The 20,505-nt window shown below is 39.3% G+C and overlaps 1 protein-coding gene across 2 annotated transcripts in view; it reads right to left on the bottom strand.

Annotated features, from left to right (window-relative positions):
* The window catches only part of MYLK4 (myosin light chain kinase family member 4), an 82,094-nt gene that overhangs the window by 6,028 nt on the left and 55,561 nt on the right, over positions 1-20,505 (bottom strand). For both annotated transcript variants that reach the window (XM_088051182.1, XM_005526456.3), the window contains 12 exons: positions 15,477-15,543; positions 14,559-15,030; positions 13,725-13,744; positions 10,847-10,952; positions 9,883-9,976; positions 8,706-8,815; positions 7,276-7,417; positions 4,896-4,966; positions 4,028-4,156; positions 3,358-3,510; positions 2,936-3,008; positions 1,332-1,407 (listed from right to left, as the gene is read on the bottom strand). In XM_088051182.1, the coding sequence (XP_087907308.1) occupies positions 1,360-1,407; positions 2,936-3,008; positions 3,358-3,510; positions 4,028-4,156; positions 4,896-4,966; positions 7,276-7,417; positions 8,706-8,815; positions 9,883-9,976; positions 10,847-10,952; positions 13,725-13,744; positions 14,559-15,030; positions 15,477-15,543 (1,485 nt within the window). In that variant the 3' untranslated portion in view covers positions 1,332-1,359. The remainder of the gene's footprint in view (positions 1-1,331; positions 1,408-2,935; positions 3,009-3,357; positions 3,511-4,027; positions 4,157-4,895; positions 4,967-7,275; positions 7,418-8,705; positions 8,816-9,882; positions 9,977-10,846; positions 10,953-13,724; positions 13,745-14,558; positions 15,031-15,476; positions 15,544-20,505) is intronic.

The following is a 20,505-nucleotide window of genomic DNA, read 5'->3' as shown; positions in this document are numbered from 1 at the left end:
ATATTATTACTGTATCAGGAAGTAGCATGGCTTCAGAGAGTTAAGTGGGATGTAAAAACGGTACCTTAGTCCTTACTGGCTTCCACTGTATCATGGAAAGGCATCTTCATGTCTGAAATAGCTCATGTAAAGATCATTATCTTCTGTGTTACTACACTACACTGTATAAAATCTGCTCTAATCTTACTTAGTCAGAACAAATTTCAACCTCTCACAATATTCTGCTTTCCACATGTTCCTGGAAAAAACTTGTTGCAAAAAAAAGCCAATATATCACTTGTCCTACCAAGCAGATGATGGATGATGGCACCACTAAAAATTTGCCTTTTGGCAAGTGGTGAAAGGTGTACTACTTTTATTTTGGCATCCTGTTGTTACTCATGACGCACTACTAAAAGGAAGTGGTTTTACAGCATGTGTGTGTTCTCAGCCTAATTCATGTCTTGACCCTCCACTGAGTTTTGCCCAGAAATGGCCTTCAGAACTTTTGAGCATTTCCCCTGGTCCTTGAACAGAGCCACCAACTTCTGTGGTAGTTGGTGAAAGTGGCTATGAGAATTGGAGTATCGGTTTATGAGGATACTGCACCACCTGAGGCAGCACGACTTCAAAGTGGCTGAGTGAGTGTGAATTGGTCAAAGACCAGGGACAGAGAAACAGACCAGACTTGAGTCTCCCTGATCCCCAGGGGAGGCAACCAAGCCAGCCTGAGAACCACTAATGAACTGTTTGTTAATGAAAGGGCAAAGACAAGGAGCCAGGGAAAAAGGACAGAGAGATGCTCTGTCAAACTTGTTTGGATTGCTATAAGAGAAGGTAAGTGCCATGTCAGAACTGGGCCCTCAGACATGTGGAGCAGCTTCTTTCAGGGGTCACCTTGCTTTGGTTTTGCTGCAGTTAGTCAAGCTGCCCTGAGGGTCTGGCCCGTGCCTCTGCTAAAAAGTTATTATTTTTCATATTTCTACCCTTTTTAAACTGTACTTCTAACCACAGCATGAAAACCCAAAAGCTTTCAACACTGAAAAATTATTGGGTGAAATCCTGCCCCATGAGAGCCAGTGGGAGCATAACCATTCCCTCTAAAATGGTCAGGTTTTGCAGCACATATGGCTCCATACCCATTAATTATTTTGCACATTGCTGTTACTTGGTGTAAGTAATAGAGCCAGTTTACATTTTGAATGCTTTCCAGACAGCAGCAGGGGTGGTGGTGGTGAATACAGTTTGGACCGTGCACTTTGGACTACACCAGGTTTTCAGCTGTCCACTGATCCCTTCCACAGGGGCTACAGCTTTTACATCTGAAGGAATATTTGGGACCTGAAACAAACCTTCTGTTTGGCAGCTCCTTCAGAGAGGTTATTGAGCCAGGGGTGCTTGAGACACACAGTCACCTTTAGCCTTTTTCTAAGCAGGGAAAAAAAAAGATACCATTATTGAAACACTAATTGAAGATCAATTGTATCTTACTTCTACTTAAGGTAATGGCAGAAGAACACTGCAACATCGGCATGTTTAGTGAAGCTATTTTGCAAAGCACAAGTATGAATAAAAAATACTGGGGGAGAGGATGCAAAGGACAACATGAGCTGTAAGGTTTGCATTAGGGTAGGGTTTCCTGAGAAAAAACTTAGTGATAAGAAGGACAGCAGTTCGTGTTTTTGCAGCATTTGGAAAAGACTGTTCCTGAGATTGCAGAAATCAGAACTTCACTGGAGCCCAACTAAAGGAGTAAAATTATATCCTATGAAAACTTCTGAAGATATATTAACCATGACAAGTTTTCCTATTTTTACTGTGCACACACACTTAAAAATCTTCTGATAATCTCATGGGAATTGCTGTTCTGGGAGATTACAATGAAAAGTAAATTTAAATGAAAATTAGAGTAATTTCTTTGATTTTTTTATATCTTATTTTATAGTAGTTCCGGTTATCCTTCGTCTATAACAGGAATATTTTGCAAGGGCAGAGCTGTAAATACACTATTCAGTCCATCCCACTGCCAGGGCTACAACTGCGTGATTATCATGATAATCTTTGCTCCTATTTTAATAACATTATTTTGTTAATTAATATCATCTATTCATTCTTAATGATGGCTGTATATGAAAATGCACTTTGACCTATACATCCTAGGCAATACAGTAGTCATTTTATTTAACCCAAAAGTGCTTTGCCTGCAAAGGAAGAAGTGAATATTGCACTTCAAATGCTGTAAAAATTCTGAAACATGCTTAAAATTATCCTCTTGTGAACCACTAAACCACAGAGTGGATTCACTTAGAAACAGCCAACAGAGGTGTCACCAACAGCGTGAATCTTCAAAAGTTACTGAATAACAGGAATAACCAAAGTAATTTAAAGTCTTGTTGCTCCTCCAGCTCAGCCTAACTGAATTGTTTGCTTGAGCAAACTACTCCTTCTGTGCTGGCCACTAAGCTGGCTACCACTGAAGGGCAAGAAGGTGCTTAAGTACAACAGTATGCACCAGGGGAATTTCCAAGCTCTGTTGGGAAAGGCGTCTCTTTGGAAGAGGTAGGATGAAACAGTACTCAGGGGCATCTTCAGAAGAGCTTGAAAGGGTTTTCAAAGCAGGAACAAGAATAATACCGAGCTGGAAAATCCTTTTCATGTGGCAACGCAGTGCTCATTTTATAAATACTTTCATTTGGCTAAGAAATTAATCCAGTCAGCAACACACAGCATTGCAGGATCTTATATTTCCTCCCAGACATGCAAAAACTGATAAGCAAGTGTGAGCATGCAAATTCTAACCACTAAAAAAAAGCAATGGGACACATGTGGCTCCCATTGGCAAGAAATGAATCAGTGACAAAGACTCAAATGAAGTTAAGAAAAAATGTAAAAGCAAAGTGATGTGGCAACACAAGAGGGCAACAGCAGATGCACAAGGATATTTAAATGTAGGGACCTGAAGTCTGCAGTGGAGCTTGTGGTCTGTTAACCATGGGTGTTTTAAGGCAGCAGTTGCACTTAATCTCCAGCTAGAGGAAAACCAGAATGCTATTAGGAGTTTTTCCCAGAATCTTACAATTCAGCAATTATCTGCTGCAGGTCATGTGTTCTGCCATCATGCAATGCTGTCATTTCAGAACATCCATGACAGATGGCAGGTTAATTAAGTTTTATTTTACTGCAAAAACGTATTCAGGTAATTTCAAAGCATTTGATGGAGACAATGAACAACATCAATGAAGTGTCATTATAATACATTATAATTTATGTGGGCATAAAAAACATAAGTCATATTAATTCTGCAATGGAGCAGCACAAGTGACACAAATGTGTCATGATGACATGGAATACACATTTCAAAGATACAGGATTATATACCATTTCTCCTTGATGAGAAGCTTTGATATGAAATCTTTGGCCTCATCAGAAACATCTCGAAATTCTTCATCTTCAAAATCCCAGTTACAGGCCAGGATATTGTTGAGGGTCTCATTGTCATCATCACCCAAGAAAGGAGACAATCCAGTGAGGCTGAAGTAAAAAGGAATATGTTCAGTACTCCTGTCTTTCCTTCTTCCTGTACATGGTCTCCAATGTGCCAGCTGAGATTGTTCTGTCATTCTGGCTGATCTTACAAAATTCTACTCTCTAAGAAGATCTCCAGACCATTCCCATTTTCTCATCTATTTAAATGTTTAAATAATCACCCCTCCTCTCTAACACACCAAGAATTACTGTCTTTCAAGGTAGATCATATTTTCTAGACCTTTGACCACGCTTATACTAACCACTGGGAATTTACCAATTTTACATTATTCTGGAAGTGTGGTGCTCAAACACTCCTGAGAGATGTGCAAAAAGCCAAATACAAAAACTTCATGGCAATTGGAAAAGAGGAGAGATTTCTCAATATGGAACTTAGAAAGAAATTTACATTTCCCATTTTGGGTACACAGTTTGTCACACTTCCAGTATAACAGCAAACTTGGATGACTGATACAGTTCAACACGGAAGCAGCTTACAAAGCAGATAATGAATCCTACTTACAGCATATAAGCAATGACTCCTAAACTCCACATGTCTGTAGGAAAAGAGACAAACTCATAATTCACAACTTCAGGAGCAAGAAATTCTGGAGTCCCAAAGTTAACTCGAAGTTTTTCCCTGGGTTTATATCTAGGATATGGAAACATTAACAAAGGACATCAATTACAGTTCTTTATTAAAATTGCATCATCAATGGTCTAGCACTTAGAGGAATTCCAGAAGCATACAGAAAATTCAGTAGGGAAAAAAGGATAGACAGAGGCACAAACTAAAAAGAAATATACCCATATATAGAATGAAAAGTATTTTCAAGCTTTCTATCATACTAGGACAAAATGCAATTGCTACAAAAAGGAAGAAATTCATAATTCAAGGACTTCTCAGAGCAGCTCTTACCATGCTTTTGGGACTTCTCCATATCATAGGCATGAAATTTTTAACCAGTAAATCCTTCACTGAGGTTATAGCACCTAATAAACTAGAAAGGGTTATAGCATGGGGTATATCATAAGAGCCCTCAATGGTATCTTACACTCTCTTTGGAAGAATCTCTTAATACTGGAGACAAGAGACTAGACAAGATGTGCCACTGGTTTTGCGGTGTTTTAGCTGTTCCAATATACTTATATGCATTCTTAGTGAGAATCAGCCCTCTTTCAACCTTCTACCTGAAAAGAAGGTTTCAGGACAAATCTTTTTCACTCAGCTCCAAACATTCCATATTAAAATATATCCCTGGTTAAAAGAAACAAACTTGTCCTAAAAATAGTAGAAGACCATTATGTATCAAACACATCATGGCAGGGATGCAATACTTTTTTCATTATTTCTTAATTAATTTATTGTTAGTGAGAACACATGCATGTACCTTCTTGCCAATCCAAAATCAATAATTTTTATTTGATTTGCCTCTCGGTTCACGCACAGGATATTCTCAGGCTGCCAAGAGAAAAAGAAAAAAAAAACAAACAAAAAGCACTTGAATGAGAAAAAAATATGAAAAACTGTGCTTTTAGTAAACTGCAGTGAGAATAACACTAATAACAGTGTAAATATGTCATAAGCACCTTTTGGTTTTCTCCTTGTTCAGATCTCTCTGCATGGATACCCTGCTTGCTGTCACACAGCAATCAGAGCCATGCATCTTGTGCTTCCCAACAGCTTTATTGTCTCCAGGGCTTTTGAATTTGACATAAGGCAGCAACTCAGAAAAAGAAGGCATTAGGGAGAGGGGGACAGGGAGTGAAGACTTCCAAGGAGGAGTTTCACGTGATTTTACAGACCTTAATAAGCTCACACTGATTTCTTTTTTTTAATAAATTTTTGGGGCTTTGAAATTTATCTTACAGCTTTACATTTCTGAGTTCTTACATGTTCTGTCAGATTGAACATTCATATATTAAGCCAGTAATATCAACTTTATGTTTTTTTCAGGTGTTTTAGCAAAAAATAGGATTCACAGGTTAAACCCCTCTGGGTTTTCATAGGGCCAAATGCTACTCTTCACTTTCCTGGCAGGAATCCATTAATTTCCAAGAATTACTCCAAATTCTTACAGAAGGAACTGAGAGAAGGATTTGGCCAATTGTCTTTGAAATGTAAATACCTAAAGCACAGTCCCATATTCCCTGCCAGCACTTTTATAGCTACTCTGTCTTATTGCTCAGTGAGTCCTCTTTGAAACAAAACAGCCCTCAACACTTAAAACATTAGTTAACCTTTGTCACCATTACTAATTCATTTTACATGTAGGACTTTTAAACACCATATGTCCATAGTTTCTGATGTCCTGGATGATTATGGTCAAGATGATTTTCTTTCAATTTCAGGCTTTCTTTCCTAAACTCATTTGTTACTGACAGCAATCTATGAACAAGCAAAACAGAAGGGAGAAGCCATAGCTGGCGAGCAGATGAAAAGAGGTCTCTGGGATTAATTTCTTGGATTGTGTATGTATCTTTTTGTCAGCAGTTTGACCTCATATTAAAACTGTGCCATCTCAAGATCATAATTAATGTGTCCCAAAGAACTGTGTGAACTTCTGTTTGACAGGTTTCTAGGTAACTGGATGTTTGTAGAGAAAGAGAAAAGCAAGTCTGGTCAATGATCAGCTACTGAAGCAGGTCCCAACAAGCATCTGCTCATTTCCTTAACCACTGCAATAATATATATATATGCTAACATCGTTAAAGATGTCCTATATTAACTCAGTTGTTACAGGCCAAAGCCAGCAGCTGTTATAAAAATCTCACCAGAGAAAAACATCTTGTGCACTCCTTGTTTCTTTTTATTGTATTGTAAATCTCAGGGATCACTAGGAAGCTTTCTAGCCAGTCATAAAACTAAAGACATCATCCCATTTTACTCCTGCACTAAATAGAGGTAATAAACAAGTCCATTATTTAATAAGAACGTAGGCTAAGGGAAAAGGAGCCAGCTGAAGTGTACAGTTTAATGAAAAATAATAACAAATGTTTTCTGAGGGGTGGCAGTTGACCATTTTCAGTTGACCAGAGTGAGAATGTGCAAGTCCATGGTAGAGTACTTGTACATGTGTGAGTACGGGGCAGAGAATCTACCACCTCTCTCTGGGCTTTCAGCTACACTAGCAGCCATTGCCTAATCCAACACAGACACACTGTATTCATTACATTATCCACTGACTATTTTTATTCCTTTCATTTCATAAAGTACTTTTTAATGTGCTTCCCCTTAATCTGGCTATCTATTGATGCCTTTTCATAACAACAGCAGTTTAGTGTAGTCCTCAGAAGGTTGTATGGGCTTACACTGATCCTGAATGACCCTTGAATTTAGTTCCACTCACTCATGCCTTTCTGCATAGTAAAAACAGAGATAATTTGACCCCATGGCTGCTGTATAAAACATGTATCTTATGCAGTTGAATTAAATAACAGTTGCTCAATATCTTGAGATCTAAATACTGAAATTAAAAATAGCAACATATTTGTAGTCAGCTGCTGGCTTTCTTTAAAATCAGTCTGTGGAAAATTTAAGCACTATGAAGCTTGATGACATATGACCACAATTTTAATCTAATTTATTTAGTCCTGTAGTAATTTAACTGATCTCAATGTGGTTAAAGTAAATATGCATTGAAATAAGGAAAGCAGAATAAGGCTCTTTGTTGTTTCTGCCACAGGAATCTGCTAAGCTTTATGGCCTACCATTAAGAATGGAATTTCCACATCTGTCTATTGCACAAAACATACATCTCAAAACTCTACCTTGAGATCCAAATGAAGAATGTACATTTGGTGCATGTACTGAATTCCCTTGCAGATCTGCTTTATGAACGAGATAGTATCCATCTCTGTCAAATTGTAGTTTTCGTCAATAATTCGGTCAAATAGCTCTCCTCCTTCCACACTGAGGAGAAAAAGACAATAAAGCAGTGACCAAATTCAAATCCAATCCCATAGAGTAAGACTAATGCAGAAAATATGCTGTTGACTACTTTTATCATTCACAGTCAAGTTCAGTAGGATTATCTTGTACTCTGATCTGAACTTTCTAAAATCTGAGTTCTGTTGCATACTGGTCTGAATCTCTTTATGGCCTAAGAATCCAGCCTCCCATCCATTGAAAACCATTAACATCTTGAAATTTGGGTGTTGTGCTGTCTTGAGTCATCATTTCGTGCCACTGAAATTAATGAAGTTCCATAGAAAACCAAAACAACATGATGGAGAATCTGCATTTAAATCTGTGATCTCTTCCCTCTGATTTTAAGAGGGACAGGATCCAAAACGTCAATCTGAAACTAACTAAAGTCAATAAAAATTACTTAATTTCTCTTCACATTTCAGTATGCCTCCAGCTTATCTGTTCATAGGTACACAAATACTTTTCTTTTGTGATGTGTTAATCATATAAACCAAATTCAAAGGACTATCTGAGAATGTCCAGAACAGTCAAACTCACCCAGCTTTGAACCTTCTGCCACGCATCTCAATGTTTTAGTTTTGGCCTTTTTGGCTTCCTTAAGACAGCATCTGCTTAATTTGACCCTAAGAGAGGTATTTTGTGCCTAATTAGCATGATAACCCCGCATAAAAAGCAGGTTTATACTTAGAGGCACCCAGTATAAGGATTAGCCACAACACCCACACCTGGCTCCTCTTTGGTGTCAGAAGTCTTCTTCTTTGCCTCACAGAAAAGGACATAGTCTGAGAGGTTTATTTCTTAGCTGACACAAATTAAAGCATTAAATTAAAGATAAGATATGTAACACAGCTCTATTTTCAATGGGAGGGGCAGGGCAGGGCAGGGCAGGGCAGGGCAGGGCAGGGCAGGGCAGGGCAGGGCAGGGAAGGGAAGGGAAGGGAAGGGAAGGGCAGGGCAGGGAAGGGCAGGGAAGGGCAGGGAAGGGCAGGGAAGGGCAGGGAAGGGCAGGGAAGGGCAGGGAAGGGCAGGGAAGGGCAGGGAAGGGCAGGGAAGGGCAGGGGAGGGCAGGGAAGGGCAGGGCAGGGCAGGGAAGGGAAGGGAAGGGAAGGGAAGGGAAGGGAAGGGAAGGGAAGGGAAGGGAAGGGAAGGGAAGGGAAGGGAAGGGAAGGGAAGGGAAGGGAAGGGAAGGGAAGGGAAGGGAAGGGAAGGGAAGGGAAGGGAAGGGAAGGGAAGGGAAGGGAAGGGAAGGGAAGGGAAGGGACACACTTACTATTCCATGACAAGTACAATGTCATTTTTAGATTCAAAGGCATCATATAGCTGGATGAGGTTCACATGATTCAGCTGGTTCATGACATTAATTTCATTTTTTACTTCATCCTGTAAAGAACCATGAGTATTGCTTCAGATGACTTTTTTCCTAAGAAAGCTATGTTTGAAGCAAATCTACATTATCTTCATGTTTTCTCTTGAGGCAACCAAACTCAGAGCTCCTGCAGCAGTAGATGTCAAAGCCATAGGAACTAACAGACTGAACTCAGAGCTTCAGTGGGGTGATAATAGTTTCAGTAATAAGATATTTACTGGAAAAGGAAGAGGAGAGCCCACATGGACAAGTGGCAGGCTCCCAGGGACATAAAGGAAAAAGAGAAGCAGAGGAGGATTTTGTTCAAACAGCTGCAGGTGTACAAAAATCAAGCTGAGAGGAGTCCAGGACCATCCTCAAAACCTAACTTTGCAGTCAGAGGAGAGAGACCTCCATTCAACCCAACTATTTTAGACATGCTGAATCATTCTCTGATGATGCCAGTTTCTCTCTATTCACCATAAAGGGATTTTTGGAGATCAGCTTAGCCACAGCTATATCTTAGCAACCCCATTTACCTGAGACAAATCCCACTCCTGAATGCCCTTAATGACACCGATGTCACACAAAGGATGTTGTGCATGTCTTTCCTGTGAAAGCCAGTCCCAGATGGCCAAGAGGTTTGTAAGACACCCCAGACTAATTCCTCTCATCTGTATTTGTGTTGATGTCAGGTAACCAAATCATGTCTGTTATCAGCATCCTCCCCACTGACATCAAGTCATTGCAGCAAAGGCTACAGTGTGCTTGGGATGAAACACAGGCCTGACAAATGGTTTTGTCACAGACATGACAAATATTTTTACCATTAAAGAAAACATTAATAGAATTAGCAACAGAGATAAAAAAATAATAATGTAAGATTTAAAAGCGGCAGAAAACACCCAAAAATAGTACTTTGATGAGCTACTAGAAGTTTTGGAGGAAAAGGGAAATAGAACTGGAATTAATGGTATTCCAGCAGGTCCTATGAGTGTGATGGCTTGTGAGACACTTCTGGCCTTTTGTGTAGCTGAACTGTAACTGAAGAACAGTATGTGACCCATTGGGGAACAAAAGACTAATATAATTTTCTACCAACCTTCTGCTTTGGACCTTGTGCTTTTATAATTTTGGCTGCCAGCTTGAGACCTGTTGCTTTCTCTTCACATTTGTGCACTTGCCCAAATCGCCCTCTAGAGAAAAGGAGAAACAAACATCATCCAGTGGTACAGGTGTCAACTCTGAGTGTGAACTATGCTATAAAGAAGCTTAAATTATCCTCTCCCTACTGGCTTTCATTTCAGTTGCTCTGTTGTTGCTATTTCATGGTATAGCTTGTACTTGCTACTACTCATTTAGGCACACTAACATCACACACTGTTCTATCTGGTACTACCCCATTTGTATGATTTACTATACTCACCTCATAACCTGCAACAACTAATCCCAGGAAGGTCAAGGATATTCTGTAAGGATAATGACTCAGTTCTGTGCACCATCTGCCCCTCTCCATCACATTGTTCTCCTCCATGGGAAGGTTGTGATTTCTTGATGAAACAAAGCTTTACCCAAGAATACGCTGGTACGCTGCTGCCATGAAAGTTACAATATCCCACTCCCCTAAATAATGTCAGCATGAGAGATAAGTAACTGCACGGCCTGTCAGATCAGCCCACTAATCTATCTGAAAACATGCACGTGTTTTCAGCAGTGAGATTCATGGAGAGGAAGAAGACTACAGTATGTGTCTACATACCACTGGCTATAATCTGAGGTAAAGTATTTCAGTGTCCTAGGACCCCTGTCATAAAGCCTAGGGGCATCTGGCTGGCATAGAACAATGCCAAACACAGGCCAAGTCTGCTGGTGCCATATAGTAAGCCAAAATTCACTCATTTTGTAAAACCAGCCTCCCCTTTTAATCCCATTACAAAGCACTGTAGGAGCTCTGACTTTCATGGCTTCGGCTCTAGTGGAGCACGTTGCCTCACATTCACCTCCCAGGGTGCTTAGCTGTAAATCCATGCCTTGTTTTCCAAGTTGATTTAGTTCACCTGACTTACCCTCCCAGAATTTCATCCTCATTGACATTGTAATAATTGCTGATCCCCACCCTTTTGGCTGAGACAATCCGGTGATCAAATGGTGCTGGTGGAGTAGGAATATCATCTAAAAAAGACAAAACAGACAGAGAACATATCAGTGGTCACATGCAGTGCTTGTCTATCCCATATTTTAGTTCCTCTTTTCCCCACATAAGTTCATTTAAGAACTGAACACACTTACTCTATACTTTATAGATAGGTCTTTCTCTATTATGGAAAAAGGGTTGTATTTCAGAAGCTCTGGCTCAGAAAAAGAGGTTGTTGTTGGGGACCTACTCTCCCAAGACAAGGACTCCTTTTTTAAGTTATCATCTTTCATACAACAGTTGGCAAAGTGAAGACCACTAGACTGTGCCAATGTAGCTTCATACTCACAATGGGCCTCTGCAATTCAGCCTGATCTCTGATTTTTAAAAATATTTTTCCTCCTCAGGGACTATTAATAGGTGAGTATGTACTGTAACTCTCCAGTGGGGTAGGAAGAGAAACATTTCTCCTGCAGGCCCAGCTAAAGGAGACTATTTCTCAGCTTTTGTTGTGGAGAGTGAAGAATCCCCTTCTCAGCCAATTGACAAAATGTGTCCTTGTCCACAGTGTGGTCATCACCTTTATAGACTGCATTTAGAGCTTGTGCACATGAGGGAATTTCACCCTGGCAGACAGCACTTGGAGTTTCTAGCATGGCTTAGAACACATGGTAACTGTCATGTGCTGCTCTGAAGAATTTCTGGCCTTAAAAAAAGATGGCAGGTAAAAGGTAAAGAGGGGCACAGAAAAGGAATGGTTCCCAACATTGCACTACATTAGCTACGGAGTTTTGACAGGTCTTACTGGGTGTTACTTTCTGGATCTACACATACTGGACCTTTCTGCCATCGTGATGTCAAAATCCCTGCTGGAGACCAGCCCTCCATGCCTAATTTGGAATTTTTGCAGGCTGTTGGGACTTCAATTTCATACCCACATTGTTTTTCATTTGATTGATACTCCCAAGAGTGACCTTTGGCTGACCAAGGTGACACATACTTCTTCAACCATTTGGGAGGGCTACAGCCCCAGTGTTTCAATATGAGCTTTCTGGTTTGGAATGCCAGCTCCTTTTTGTGTGAGGTTTGTTGAGCAATTTTAAAACCATTCATTACTTCAGTGAAAATGATCAAAAACACAAACAAGAAACCCCATGACAGCATGTAGCTGGCAGGAACACTCTGGTCATTAATGTGGCAGTAGATTGTCCTTATTCACAGTCAATGTCCATTTTTCCAGGACACCAGCTGTGTACCTATATTTTTTTTTTTTTTTTGACAGTGCTAATAACTTACATGGTCAGGAAGTTAGTTCATGGTCAAGGAATTGTGAAAAGCTGGGGCTTCTGGAAGTTTGCCACCTACTTGGGATTCAGCAGAGTTTGAATTGCATGACTGTAAGTATGGGTCTTTGCACGTTACTGAGACCCACAAAACGCCAAGAAAACCTCTAACCTAAGGCAAAATTTAACTCTAACTACACAAACTCCATCAGCACCAGCATGTAAGTAACAGAAGAAAAGGTCTTTCTGAAAGCTCAGCTGAAAACATTACCAAACTTTGTGCAAGGAAATATTCCTTTAAAAATGCCAGACTGCTTTTCAAAACTATGTTTAAGTTTTTGCCATCAAGATGTTCCCCATGACAGACCCTCTATTCTTCTTTTCGTGTAAACCAGAGGGGATTTCTCCCTATTCAAGAACAATTTCCTATTACAGATCAAAGATGCTCCAACAGAGACACTATAACCTTAACATCATCCATAACAATCTCACAGAGCTCAGAACAGTTTATGGATTTTAAAGTTTCAGTGTGCTATCTCCTGTTTTCTGCTACAAAAAACCTAGCACAAACCTGTAAGAAATGTTTCCCTCCTACACTCTTCCCCCCATTTCCCAAAGCAGATGAATTAATCTTGAGTCCTGTGTATGCACATGCACAAGCACATGGATAAATTTCCAAGTCTTTCAGGCCACCTCTTCACATGGCATAATTTCATATACAGGAATAGGCACTGAAATTCTCAAGATGGAAGTCTAATATTAGAAATCTCTGCCTCACCATGGTGAGCACTGCTTCAGAGTTAGGTGCCTGAGCACCATTTATCTGACTGTTCAACAGCACCACTCAGGCTTCCACAAAAAAGTCTGTATTTCTTTACTTTGTAGCCTCCAGTTGTTCTCACTTCAGATTACAATGGTATGAATATCAGCAAGCTGGTTTTTCAGGCTATGTCCACAGCATTGCAGATTCCCTGTTAACACACATTCTCAACACTTCCACAGGCTGACCAACTTTACCACACCTGATATAATTTCTCCCTCCACTCTATACTTAGGGATTTTAGCTCTTTTGTTAAAAGAGGGAGAGAGGATAGTGTTAGTGGAGTAGTTGTGGCAGAAGCAAATTAATTTTTAATTATTTCTGACAGAGAAGAAGCTTCTAATATGAAAGCAAGCAGAATCATCCTCATCAGCTTAAGACGCAGTCCATGAAAAAACTGTTTCACATCAGAGTTATCATGCACACTTTTTCCCCCTACCAATTAGAATAATGAAATCATTCTCTTCCACAGATCTCTGTCTTACAGTTCATCACTGTAATACCAGGGGAATCAAATGCTTTGCCTTTAGGATACTTCCTTTAAGAACTTTTTATAGTTTTACATATGCCATCAGCATTTTCTGCAACTACTCTGCTCTTTTTGTTGTCATCTTTGACTAGACCTTCATCATGCACTCGATGCTCACTGCTACCACTATGCTCAAACTAGCAGGTCTGCCCAGGGATTGAACTAGAATTTCCTGTACCTTTTTCGCAGCTTTTACACCTGCAAGGACAAAACATGGTATTAGTGCAGAGTACACTTAAAGCAGAGCAACCTTAGAAACATAGGTGAAAAAATGCTTACACGGATATTGCATTAAAATAACAATAAGCTATTTTGTTTCATGGTGTAAAATTAACTGGTTTAATATTCACATTGAGAAATAAAAATGGCTTAAATTAATCATGACATATTTCTCAGTTATTGAAAACCTCATCTGAGTTCTTCTAAACTTGACATTAGGCTATCGATCTTGCCTTTAAATCAAGGGGAGAACATTGGAATTTTCCTTTGTTCATACAGGTTCCTGAGAGCTTAAAGCTGTTTATCCCTGAAAGGCAATATATTAAATCCAACAAAGAAAGAATTGCAGTAAACAAATTTATTAGGTCAAGTGCCTGGGTAAATGTTCACATTTTTATGTTGTCCTTTAAGTTACTACATTTGCAGTAAGTTAATTACCAGTTGGCAGATGGCTTAATCTATTTTGCTGATGTTATGTGACATATCACTATATAAACATAACTACGGGAGAATTCTCCTCAGAGATAAAGAATAGCATAATATAATTTCCATGTTCTTAACATATTTCCCAAGCAAACAACCATAGCACGCTGCTAGTACCATGTGTGGTGGATTGTTTGCCTGTCTTATTTAAGAGTATAATTTAACTTAGATCAGAGACATAAACTTTTGTATTGAGCTAAATTTTCACTAATACTTAGATTAATCAGCCACTTTGACTTGAAGCTCGAAGTACACATTTTTCTGAAGCAAGGGTTTCTTCAGAATGTGTAGTTTGAGTCTCAGACCTTACCTTCCCTCTGGTACCTCTTCATCATCACTTTGTTCTGCCTCATCTTCCTTTTGGGAAGGAGCTGGTGGTTCCTCAGCACCTTTTTCACTCTTATCAGCATTTTCTTCCCCTTCATTCTCTTTCTCCTCTTGTTGTTTCTCAAGTGCATCTTCAGGCACCTGATGTTCCTTCTTCTCCTCCTCATCTGCTGGGGACTCACTCTCTATCTCCTGCACAGTTAGTTTTTGACAAGCATCATCAAAAGCATCTTCTTCCTGCTGCTTTTGTGGAGCGAAGGATTCCTGAAAAGAGTTTCTCCTATATTCATAATGACTTTCTAAAGACAAACTTTCTTTTTTCTCCTCTGACTCTTCAGTATGAAATCTGGGAGGATCCACTTCAAGCAGAACAGAACTTTCCCTCTTGGCATTTTCCTTGTTGAGCTTATCAACTTCTTCCTGAGAGCAGGACTGACCCTGCTGGATGTCCCCATCTATAAGAGATTACAAAGTAATCTGTCAGTGGTTTTCTTGTAGTCAGTAACAGTTTTAAATTGGGGCTGCACACTTAGTGTAACTTCTGTTGAATTTTCAACTAGGTATTTGCTTTCCTCTCCCACTTTCAAGGTCAGTACAAGTGTCTCCTAAGCAAGAGCAGACTACTTATTTCAAACTCTGATTTCATGGGTCTGATGTGCTTTCTTTAAGACACAGCATTAGAAAATGCTTTTCTTACTTGAAGTTATTGTCAGCCAAGTCAAGGTTAATAAACTCCTCATGCAAAACACCTTATTGAGCAGCTGGATACCCTGTGCTCACTAATGCTGATGAACACACATGTAGCCCAAACAACTTCACTGGAATTGCTCGGGAAATTCATGGCTATTTCTGTCTTATTTCTTAGGAACTAGAAGTTGATCAGAGAAAAAAATAGACTAACCTGTCGAATCGGGTGGCTTCTTTTCTTTTGTTTCTGTTTCATTGAAATGTGACTTTTCTTTGATGACCTGTGGAGAAAGAAACTGACAGATTAGTCAATTTATAGAGTGTACATTGTTGCATTGGTCCTCATGGAATCGCAGCCTGATTTTTATTTTTTCTAATTTTTTTGTTTTGTTGTTTTTTTGTCAAATGCAAATACTCTGTGTTCTAACTCACACATTTCCTATAAATGGTGGTCCTTATTTTAATCACTACAAGCCAACTGAATTGATAACAGTGCAAAGCAAGAGAAATTATCTTGGTTGTAATCAGCATCAGTGTTGGCATAAAAACAACCTAGAAAAGTTTAGGACTGAACCTCAGAGACTAAACCAGAGGCATCCAAGAATCAGCTGCTTCCCTGCCCTAGCTTTTGCTGTTAAAAACTAGGTTAAACCAAATCTCAGAATATTTAATATTCCAGTAAAATGTTCAGTAACAATCTTACTGACACTTACCAAAAAGTTCCTTGCTGTTTAATCAACATTTGGTAATGACTTCTTTAATGATTCAATGATTTATTAAGGGCTGACTGAGACAGTAACCAGGAATTGGAGCGTACAAGCCCTAACTTCAGCTTCATACCCTTCTTTTACCTACATTTTACAATGTTGCAGTGACATCTAGAGGTGCATCATACCAATCCAGATCCTTATAAAACCTCTGCAATTACTGTTACCTTTATGGATATTAACTGCTGTTTCTATGCTGTGCGCTGGGTGTGTTTTTTCCTGGCCACTCCTAGACTTGTCAGTAGGTGACAACAGCACAACATAGTATCTGCTGTTGCTTGGTGCACCTTTTTTCATCTTCTTCTTCTCACGATGCTATGAAACTGACACTGTCATTACTATTAGATCCACATGGTGTGAAAAATGTAGGGCTACCAGTAAAGCAGTATTGTACATATCCCAACAAAATATACAGGTTCAGGCACTTAATTCTGAGCGTCTTAACCATGTGATCAGTCCCACAACTCTGGGTACCAACCAGTCCTAATACTAAACATTTGTTCTGGTAAGCCCTCCACATTTTTTTATGCTTTATTTTTTTATTTTAATTTCATCAGGCTAAATAGAAAATAGGCATTAAATCAAAGCAATGTGTATCCACTATAAACAGAGTTCAAGGGAAAGGAAATTCCATGAGAAGCCAAAAGAGTTGAAACAAACTGGATGTAACTGCATAGAGGGATTTCAACAGGACTTGTTCAGAAAATCTTTATCCACAAGGGACAAAGAAACTGTAATATGACCATAAGACCTGAGACTGGCAATTAGTTTGGATGCAGTTTGTCCCAGGAAGTTGCAGGCCACAAAATGAAAAGGGTCACAAAACAACAAGGTAAATACCTTTGAAATATAAATCAGAGCCTTGTTCCCATAGAGCTTAAATATAATGTAATGTTGCCAGATGGAACACAGGGAATCAACCAATGCTCCAACAAGCACTAAAAAAACCTAAAAAAAAATAAATAAATAAATAAAATAAAATAAGGAAAAGCTGCAGACTTATTTATTCTGCACTGTGTTGGCAATTAGTAATGCACTCATGTTCCTGTAAGTATGTCAGCCCTTCTGTACCACTAAGGACATCAACTCTGATCAAACACAGTCAGCTGAGCAAATAATCAGAGAAATGGCCTCCAAGCTCTTTGATGCATGAGGCCAGATTTCACTTCTGCAATCAGAATTAATTGCAGACACATGGCACTTCCAACTAAATATTGCTGTAGTTTGCAGGTGTGAAATACAGAAGCCAGCTTTTGAAATCTGTCTAGTGGAAGGAACACTGGACAGTGCTTGAATACCTGAGACTGCCAGGGTATTACATAAATTACTGCCGTGTTTATTCAAGCACCATTTCTGATTGCTGACATTCCACCAGAAGATGAGGAGCTCATACTAATTTAAATTAAAGAAAAAAAATCATAAAAATGAAATATTTACTGATATTCTTCAGAATCAATTTGCAATAAATATAGGGGCAAGAGTGCACTTGAGTAAGAAATACAAGTACAAGGACTAGATATTGAAATACTTGTAAACACGTGGGTAGGCTATACATGAACAACCCAATATTTTCCATATTTTGCTGTTTGTATCAACATGCGACTTCAACTTGTCAAACTTTGACTGGCAATAAAAACATGACCTTTTGCCCTTTATTTCTTCCCTCTAAAGGGTGGGGGCTTACCAGGTTTTCTGGAGCTGACAGAAGTCAATGTATCCTCCCCATCCCAGCCACAGGCAATACAAAGACCTCCTTGTAGTTTCTCAGGGACATGTGATGACGTCCAGCCCCAGGCAGCTGAGCGGCTGCTCCGAGAGCCCACAATTCCCAAAAGCCATCACACCCTTTGAAAATCTCATCTGAAAGGTGTGGTGGTTTGTTAAAGACATCTATCCCACCTAATTACTCTTCTTATCACTACTCTTCCCTCAATCTGTTAGAGCTTTCTTAAGGGGCTTTTTAACTAATCTCTAATAATATTTCATTTATTTATGTATTATTCTTCCCAAGCTTAAGTAACATGACTTTTTCCAGTCTGTATTTTCTAAAATTAAAGTAATCAATATTTCTTAGGAGAAAACATTTTTCCTCGTTCTTTAATGACTTGAATATGTAAAATTAGGTAAATGACACTAGAGTATTTTTCCTAGTTATGCAAGCCAAAAGCTTCCAATGAATTTTACATTTTCATTTCACAAAAGGTTAAATATGACAGTTTGTGTTGTTTGTCCCGTAAGGTATATCACAGCAAAAAGGTGTCTGTATCTATACAATTTTGTATTGTGAATGTATTCAAAAATACATTTTCTAAACTTAAACATATTCTTTCATAGAGTATTGCCAGACCCTAAGTAAAAAAGACAGAATAAATGCCCAGGTGATGATAGAGAATAATGTGAGATAGTCCAGAGGCTGAAACTTCAGTATAGACCAAAAAAAAAAAGAAAAATATTTGGAAATTATTTAAATAGACTTTAGAAACTTGCAGAAATCAAGCAAAAAGCAGTAATATATATAAATATAATATAGTCTAATTGAAATTTCAAATGCAGCAAGAAATTAATGTCTTTTATAGACATCTGACTCCTTTTTAATGAGCTCTACATAGTTAAATTCCTTCTTTATACTGCAGCAGTCCTACCCTTGGAATGTTTTTTTAGCTAACTTTAAGGTTTTTTTATTCACCTAATAAAACTCTTTGATTCTTTTTTTCCTACTGCAAAAATTTTTGTAATGAGTGGCCTCATGAAGAAGCCCCAACCATTCAGTTAGAGGTCCTTTATCACCACATTTCATTTGATACCAAGACATCATCCTCAGCTTCCATCTGCCAATAAAGAGACATAAACCTTTACATGTGCCTAAACCACATTTTAACTCTGTGTAACTTTCTCATATTCTTGATAGTTTGCAGAGCTGTATTATGGCAAGATAATCTGGTTTTGTGTAAGATCTGATCACCACTCATTTACCAAAATTTATTAAGTTATTTGAGATTTGCAATTAATGCATTTCCCTAACAGCCTGAAGTCAGCCATGGTCTTTGCCACTAAGGGTGCTCCCAGTATCTCCTCACCAGTTCCCAGGAGAGTGCAGAACACAACACAGAGACCCTGGGACAATCACATGTGTGGTGATGTCTCCTGTGCCATCCATCAAAGCTGGAATCCATCCCTGTGAGATGCCCCCACACAGGGAGGCAAAGATTTAGTTTCAGATAAGTGTTGTTCAAGTGAGAGGCACGGCTGTAAAGTCTGGGAAGAGTGGATTCCATCCTCTGCCTCAGGGGATGGGCCCTGTGAGCCCAGGAAGAGTTGCCCCACCCTGGACCCTTGTGGGGTGGCAGCCCAGGGTGTTCTGATTCGGTTTGTGCCCCTGTGGTTTCTCCCTTGCTATGTTCCTATTAGACATAATTAACCTTAAACTCCACCCTGGTTCTGTCCCATAAAACCCACCACCCTGCTTCCTTTGGGGTTCTCTGTCTCTGGATCTAAGATGGGTTTTTGTTCCTGTGTTGAATAAATGGTTTTCTGAGCAGAACCCTGTCTCGTTGAGCCCCAAGTTGGTCACTGGTAACTGTAGCCTCCCTGGACATGATCCTGCAGCCCCAGAACACTACACATCTCCACCTGCCCTTTCATGTTCCTCTTCAACACATACACCTTTCTCCCCCTAGCAGTGTAAAATATTCAGTGAGAGTATTTTTGATAGAAACTTATAAATGCTAAAAGACACACAAATGGGTATTCTGCTTTTATTGGCAGATTGTGCATTTGCTTCCGTGTCATAATTTTTTTTGGTACACTATAACAACTGCTGGCACCTTCAGGCAAAGATTTTGACTCTTGCATGATTTTTACAGAGCTCCTTGAACTAGATAAAGAAATCATTCTTCTGTAAAATCCAAACTCAATCCACAAACACGTTCTAGTCACACACAAAAAATAGCTCTGAACCATGAAAATTGTGATTCCCCCAGTACAAAATACAAGAGAAGTTCTATGTGACCTGCTGCTTTGAAAATACATAGGCAATAAGGTAAACAACTTCTGCATGAAAAAATCCCTCAGAAAAATACCATCCTAGGGCTGAAGCTGAAAATCAGTGATGACAAAGCATTGTCCATTCCACGCTAAAGTTTGCTGACTTCCCAGCCACTGCACTGGAGAAGCTGTGGCTGTCGTGTTTCAAATGGATGCTTCCGTCTGCCAGGCCATTCTTCTCAAAATAGGGAATCTTAAAGTGAAGAGTAAAAAAGGCTTTCATGCAACCAGGCTCCTGACAAAGCCCATGGCCATGGTGAAGGTGCAACAGGTTGCACTAACAGTGACAGGTTGATTCTAAACATCTTTACTTTTGTCTTGAGGTCTAGTCACTGTCACATAACAGTCATTATCAGGCCTAAGAAGGGCTTTGGAGGTAGGCTTTTAACTCCAACTGACTAGTTTACTTTTAATATCTCTGGACTACATGGA

Source organism: Pseudopodoces humilis, chromosome 1 (assembly GCF_049639895.1).
Source record: "Pseudopodoces humilis isolate 2021_Gansu_Grassland_sample_001 chromosome 1, ASM4963989v1, whole genome shotgun sequence".
In the NCBI taxonomy this organism is placed as follows: domain Eukaryota; kingdom Metazoa; phylum Chordata; class Aves; order Passeriformes; family Paridae; genus Pseudopodoces; species Pseudopodoces humilis.
Note: the sequence above shows the minus strand (reverse complement) of the source record. Positions and strands in the feature narration are given on the sequence as shown.